Here is a 7,592-nt window from a genome sequence, read left to right as displayed (position 1 = left end):
TCAGGGGTGTGGCTGGATGTGCCGCTAGCTGGGGTTGAGCGAGCGGTGCCGGGATGCTGCGGCGGGTGCAAACACAATCGCTCCAATGCCAGTTGACAGCTAAATACATTACATGTTTCTACCGACCAGTGGATTGACTATTGAAAGACAGCAACAGCTTAAATAGCCTACATGGCCGATAGATAATTTACTTTTATTATCAGTAGTTCATGTTGTAGCCTATATTGGCTAGTGCTTTTGGGCATAAGGCGCAGTCCTACCCGCCCTTCTATCAAAACTGATGTCTAGTCTCGCATACCATGACGCATCTTGACCAACTCTGATCAAATGCTTATCTGCGCGTGTCAACTCCAAGCGGTATGGTTGTAGACTAGAAAACCCTAGCACGAGAAGGGGGGTTAACATTCGCATGTAATGTGTGTGGGAGTGGGTGGAGAGCCTTGACAGCCCTTTTCTCTCCATACGCTTCGCTCTGCGCACAAAGGCGGCGTCGTTCCTGCAAGCTGCTGCCACTGGAAGGAACCGATATTGATCAGTTGATAACGGGTCACTGTTCTGAAGTGATCGGCGGTTTTGTGTGAGCTCTGGTTCCGTTCTAGCCGGCAGGTTCAGGTGGGCGCGCCTGTCCGATTTCACACGCTAGCCTACTCTATGTACAGTTCGCCAAGTGCGCTTCTTCAATTCGAAGACGCGATAGTCGGGTCGTCTTGAATTCCCTTACTGTTTTTTTCTCCCCTTTCTTTCTTTCTCTCTTCCACCAACGTTTTTGAGGTGGCTGGGTCTCCCGGTTGGACCGGGGGCCGAAAGATCTCTGATCTGGTCTCGCGAGTCACCGGGGACACCACGCGCTCTACAGGGGCCAGGCTGTGCGAGTCACGGATCAGTCCGGAGCCTCCACGCGCGCTCGCCCTCATGGAGGGGGACGTTATGGACAAGCTGGAGGACATGGCCTCTGTGTACGAGTTCGACCCCATCACGGGGAATATCCCCGCCACCAAGGTGGAGATCACCGTCTCGTGCAGGTGAGTGTTACGAAGACAGTGGAGGCACTCATGCTGATCCCGTAAACTATTCTCAGAAAAGTACAAAAGTTTTCAAACCTGTTAGCCTAATTTAGAAGTGATCTTGTTATGTATCGAGCTGTGGTCAATTCATCCAAGAGGCATGGTGTTTGCTTTCGCCACAGTTGTGATTTTCGAAAAGCAAAAAAACATTTAAGGCATGAAACTACTTTTAACTTCTGCGCGATTCTCACAATAGTATATGTTTTACGAGGGAAAAGTGTAATCATTTGAGATTTAGTTCGGATGCAGGCACTGCCCTAACAGTTGCATATAGCTGCAAGTGTAACACTTATCGACATTGACATGGACATCGACATTGACAAAAGTTAAATATTTTCATGGCACCACCATTATACGCGAAAGGCGTATAACTTTGGTTGTCACTTATTAATGCGCATAAATAGCCTAATCTATTGTTTGTATTTCACGCGCTCTAAAATAAAAATGTAGGTATCCATACCTCCAATTTGGTCATGAAAAAGACTGTCAACGGTTTAACAGACGGTCCGTCGCAGAACAGGGGGCGTGCGCTGGGGTGCACCCGCAGTGCGGGAGAGCAGGGGTGTGTGAGAGAGGAGCAGGGGTGTGTGAGAGAGGAGCAGGGGTGTGCGAGAGAGGAGCAGGGGTGTGCGAGAGAGGAGCAGGGCAGGCTCTGTGTATGGTCAGGGCAGGTGGTCAGGGCAGGCCCTGTGTATGGTCAGGGCAGGTGGTCAGGGCAGGTGGTCAGGGCAGGCCCTGTGTATGGTCTTACACGTGCAAATGTCTTAGCTTTGCTCTAGTCATGGACATGTCTTTTAAAAGTGATGAAAAGAGTACATGTTAGATATAAAAATGTTACATAATTTGCACAGCCATGTCCCTGGATTATATCCGAGCGCCATTCATCATGATTACAACAACATCTCGTTTTTAGTCAGCACTAAAATGCACACACAAAAAAAACGTACTCAAAGGCTTGTGAGGATTTTTTCAATTTCTGTCTATTGAGGGACGTTTAGTAGTGAAGGCCAGATTCTTCAGCTACTCTCTCCTCGTTTCTGATGGTGAACTCTGCCTTGCAAGCCTGCACAATTTATTTTGCGTTTCAACAAGCCAGGTTTTGCATTATTGAACACTATGCCAAAATTGTTATTTTTAAAAGGATGGGAGTGCTTTGATTCGGTATACGGTCGCTATTTCTTCCTTTGTTCTGTGCCCTCACAAGAGTATTCACTTGTGCGGCTATAAAAAAATGTTTCTATGCAGGGTTAGGTTAGTATGATTTCAGTTAAATAAAAGATCATTTGTAGTCACTCTGCTTGAATGACATTTAATTTGGAACTACTTAGCTTGTAAGTTTTCAGAACAAGAAATATTTAGAGGGAGTCTAACATCCTTAAGTTCAGTGAAGGTGGATTTATTTAGTCTATGGTGATGGTTAAAGAAGCCTCCTAACCTTATTGTGTAAGTGTGTACTCTGTATAGAACCTACTCTCTAAGTGTGTACTCTGTGTGTAGAACCTACCCTCGAAGTGTGTACTCTGTGTGTAGAACCTACCCTCGAAGTGTGTACTCTGTGTGTAGAGCATCGAAGTGTGTCTATGTGAAAGCATTGTCATTGTTTGCGTTTTGAATGCAAGATGTGTGAAGTTAGTGTGCTGGTGTGGGTGGCAGATCATCATATAGAGTTTGTATCATTTGTTTATGTCAAAAACCTTTTTATTAACCTTTTTATTTCAGCCATTGTAGGTGTCACACACCTCTTTTAAGGCTCTTTGTGGCTGGTGGATGGTATAAATACTTTCATGCGTGATCGTTTTTATTTAATTGGCTATATTCTAGCCACTATTGTAGTCTAACTAGATGGATAACTACCACTAGTACAACTCAAACTAATACTGTAGATAACTAGCTCGCTCTTATGTGCCGGCTGACCTCTGACAAGGGGGGGATAGTGATGACCTCAGATCCCGCGGTGACCGGCGGCAAGATCCACATCAGCGTGGGCCGCCTGGGGCAGCTGTTTGCGGTGAAGTTCCACATCCTGAACGAGGGGAAGGGCAGTGTCTCCATTGCTCATTTTGGTTCGTGAATACATTGTCCCACAGCTGTCAGAGCAGTAATATTAATACATTGTCCCACAGCTGTCAGAGCAGTAATATTAATACATTGTCCCACAGCTGTCAGAGCAGTAATATTAATACATTGTCCCACAGCTGTCAGAGCAGTAATATGATTTTTATGGTACCAGTGTCTTTGTCTCCCTCTCCTCTCTTTCTCTCAAGCACTCACACACACACACACACACACACACACACACACACACACACACACACACACACACACACACACTCACACACACTCACACACACACACACTCACACACACACTCACTCACTCACTCACTCACACACACACACACACACACACACACACACACACACACACACACTCACACACACACACACTCACACACACACTCACTCACTCACTCACTCACTCACTCACACACACACACACACACACACACACACACTCAAGCTCTGCTTCCGCACGCGTGCCCACTCATGCACACACAGTAGTAACAGCCATTCACCCCAGCCTAACACAGCATATGTGAGGCATAAGGGGCTTAGCAGGGTTAGCATGGTTAGCAGGGTTAGCATGGTTAGCAGGGTTAGCATGGTTAGCAGGGTTAGCAGTTATGAATCGAAACATTTCAGAAGCTCAGACAGGGTTAGGGTTAGTAGGGTTAAGGTTAGGGTTAGTAGGGTTAAGGTTGGGGTTAGTAGGGCTGTACACGCCGACTCCTGTAGTTAGTTACTGTACATGGAGAGAGAAAGAATGAACCAGAGGAAGAGAGAGATGAGAAGGATGAGATTTCCTGGGCTCATTTCATCCTTGCACATCGATACAGCTCTTTGATTTAATTCCCAAGCTAAACGCCTGCAACTCTTACATTAGCATACAGATTTATGCACGGCATATGAGAAGCAGTGCTTCTATCAGATGGCTCCACAGATCTAGGCCAGATTATAATCAAGTGTAGCGGGGTTTGCTCGTTTAAGATTAGCAATACTTAATTTATAATAAAGTATGTAGTTCTTGGGGGCACCACCTCTTATTGTTAAAGGGATAGAGGAAACCTTATTGAATAATATTTAAATAATAGCCTTCGTAATAATCAGTCTAATCTTGAGTCGTGAATTCTATGAAAGTAGAGCAGATCAGATAACGTGAGTGATACGCGAATATTATACACAATGATTTATTTAGGAGAATGTAATTATAATGAACAAATACCAGATAAGTTATGGGTTAGTCAGAGTAGTACAGTGGCTGGATGCAAATGAGGGCGAGCAACACAATGGCTGTGTAGAGCGCGTGTAAAGGGGGGAGGGAGAGAGAGAGAGGGGTAGAGAGGGACAGGTAGGCCTTTGTGGTAACAATGGACGAGCAAGGGCAACTGACTTAGCAAGGGTTAAGCTAACTCATTTGTAAAATACAATCAAACATCAACAATTTAATCACAACATGCCAATATGTCACAGGTAAGAAATATTGCAAATCGTAGTTACTTTTGTCGGTTTGAAGAAAGGTAGAGTCAATGGTTTCGTTATCGTCCAACGAAAATAGAACAACGGAATCTTTGGCCAAAGTTCCGGGCGCTCAGTGAATTTGCAGGTTGAGAGGAATAGTTTAGAAATGACGCGTTCACTTCAGTTTAATTCCTACGAACAAGCGGGGGTGATTGTACGTTTGGGGGTTTTATACTCCAAAGGAAAAGGGGGGGTCCCCGTGAAGGTGACCTCTTTCATTGGTCAGTTTTCCCCCACCTGGGCGTCGTCCTGAGATCTGCCTAGGTGTGAAGTGGCTGTACCTTTTGAGTTCCGTTATTTCAACTGTCCATGGAATGCTCAAACTTCAGAATATAACAATACAACATTCGTAAATGGTTTTGTTAGTATGGTACAATCATTTTGATATCAAGATTGGCTGACTTAACTATACTTGAAGGGAAGTTATAATCAAACCTCAATTAAACAACGTTCTAAGTAAATGGGAAAAACACACATTATAACACATCAACTACTGTCATTGAAATAGTGTCCATGAGCCATGTAGTCCTTGAGAATATGTTTGTAAATCCACATAAGAAAGTTCTTCCTTGTAAATCCTTTGTCTGATACTGTGGGCCGTGTGGCCTCTGTATCTGACCCCATGCTGGGTCAGAAGCTTTGAAGCTTCTCCTCTGGGAGAAGGACGAAGGGGGAAGACCCTTTCCTTGTCGGGGGTAGGAGAAGGTGTGATGGTACCGTGCTTTGTCTGTGGACTGTGCTACACAAGTCTCAGCCTTGTCTGAATCAAGTCTCAGCCCTGTCAGAGAGTTAGTTTAGGCTCTCTCTCTCTTCACGCATGCATGCGCACACACATACGCATGTACACATACACACATACGCACACATGCACACACATCAATACACATGCACTCATACACACATAGATTTGCACACATACATATGAATGTGTAAACTGAAAACCTCCAATGGGACGTAACTCTAACATCCACTAAACGTCCCCGTTCCACGTCCAACTTGAACTTAATTACATATTAATATATAATACCCTAAAAATGATTGATTTGTATGAGCGAACACCAAAAAAGTCTGCATGTGAAAATGTCAAAACGCGTCAAGAGACTTTGATCTACTCTTTCTCTTGCAATGTCGGTATCCGATGCAATATTGTGATTCACCCTCCCTCCCTCCCCCTCCCTCGCTCCTTCGCTTTCTGAGTAGGGATGCATCTGGACCTGTCACGGGGGTAATTATAGTCATTTGGCAGCGATTACTGCTTCTTTCATTAAAGCTACTGTCTGAGGAGACGGGGAATCATGACCTGAGAGCAGCTGAGACAAGGGAGGGAGGGAGGGGGAGAGGGAGGGGGGAGGAGGGAGGGAGGGAGGGAGGAGGGAGGGAGAGGGGGAGGAGGGAGGGGGGGAGGAGGGAGGGAGGGGGGGAGGAGGGAGGGAGAGGGGGAGGAGGGAGTGGGGCAGGAGGGAGGAGAGAGAGAGAGGGAGGGGGAGGAGGGAGGAGGGAGGGAGGGAGCAGAAGAGAGGAACGGAAGTGGAGAATGGGGGCGGGAAATAAGAAGGAGGGGGAGAGGGGAAGAGAAAACAGCAACAAAGTGTTAAGATCGTGAGATGGATTTGATTAGAAGTACATAAGGGCTGGCCGAGGGGCTTTTTAAGAACCAAAAAAAAATCTTCATAAAATCTAAGGAGGGAGGTTAAATTGGATAAATATTGCATGACATTAGCCATCCTACTGGAGGACTGAGGAGGCTGGGATGACGCTGTTGACAGAAACACTGTGTATCTTTTCAATGAAAACCCAATAACTCTAAGGTGTAGAATGTCATGTAGTCTCCCTCTCTGGCCAGCTAGTGAAGATTAACAGCTTTGTATATCAGAACATGAAAAACAAATACCCTTTGGGTGAGTGGTATTCTTAAATAGGCTGCTTTCCATCAGTGAAACAAGAACAAAATAACCATTTAAAAGTGGTGATATATCTTTAGACCTTCTTTGTCAATAAGTATTTTCATTTTAGCTTGCTTGAATATGTCCAGAATAAAAAATGGTCTCTTCATCTCAGCCTCAATAAGATTTTCCTTCATTTGGCAATTATATTATTGCCAATCTCATAGGACAGAAAGTAAGTGCCACATGATCCTACTTAACCTTGTCACTGTTGTAATTACAGTAGGATTACAGGTAGGATTAACTCCGTATCATGTCAAATGGAACTGATACACACAGGCGATAGGAGGCCCTAAACCTAACTGAGTCCCTGAAGGAAACTCAGAACTCAGATAGTCCTGTTCAGAGTGCAGCATGTCGTTCTGGTGTGACGTGGCCAAGTTTTAAATATAGTTAACATTGTGTTTGTGTCATTGTTACATTTGAAGAGGTCTGTCATTAACCATTGATCAATTAACAATAATTGGGTGTGCATATTTCTCATGAGCTACTATAGCAGGGTATAGATCAAACATTGTTTATTATATTCAAAACATTCAAAACAGTATAAGAGTAAGAAAGTAATCATTAGTTTAATAGTAATTAGTAATCTTTAACTAGAGAGGGTACAATTTCTGGGGAAATTGTAGGGTGTGCTTGCTTGCGTCGGTTGCACAGGGGTCTGTATATTTTATATAAAAATGCATAGGGCCTACTTATTATTTATAAAGATATATAGATTTAAAAGCATTTTTTTTTGCTGCTCATTTACAACTGAAAATACGAGTGAAGTGTAGAATGAAATAGATCTTCTCATTTCCCCTGCAAAAGGCATCCTCATCGTTGAATCAAAACGAATAAATTTGGCAGACCGGTGTAAAAATTGACCTAATCTCTATGACGTAAACGTCCTTTTAAGTTTTTCCCTTCTCGTGATATTTTAAGGCATTTAGCCTACTCATATTGCATTCATTCATTAATAAAGAACCCCCTTTGAAGATTATTCTACGACGTTACCGTCAGTAGAA

At 44.1% G+C, this 7,592-nt stretch overlaps 1 protein-coding gene across 2 annotated transcripts in view; it reads left to right on the top strand.

Moving 5' to 3' along the window:
• Positions 1–216: 216 nt before the first annotated feature.
• cpne5b (copine Vb) overlaps positions 217–7,592 on the top strand; it is a 122,106-nt gene continuing 114,730 nt past the window's right edge. For both annotated transcript variants that reach the window (XM_062474017.1, XM_062474016.1), the window contains exon 1: positions 217–1,022. In XM_062474017.1, coding sequence (XP_062330001.1) covers positions 913–1,022 — 110 coding nt within the window. In that variant the 5' untranslated portion in view covers positions 217–912. The remainder of the gene's footprint in view (positions 1,023–7,592) is intronic.

Source organism: Osmerus eperlanus, chromosome 1, assembly GCF_963692335.1.
Source record: "Osmerus eperlanus chromosome 1, fOsmEpe2.1, whole genome shotgun sequence".
Lineage (NCBI taxonomy): Eukaryota > Metazoa > Chordata > Actinopteri > Osmeriformes > Osmeridae > Osmerus > Osmerus eperlanus.
Note: the sequence above shows the minus strand (reverse complement) of the source record. Positions and strands in the feature narration are given on the sequence as shown.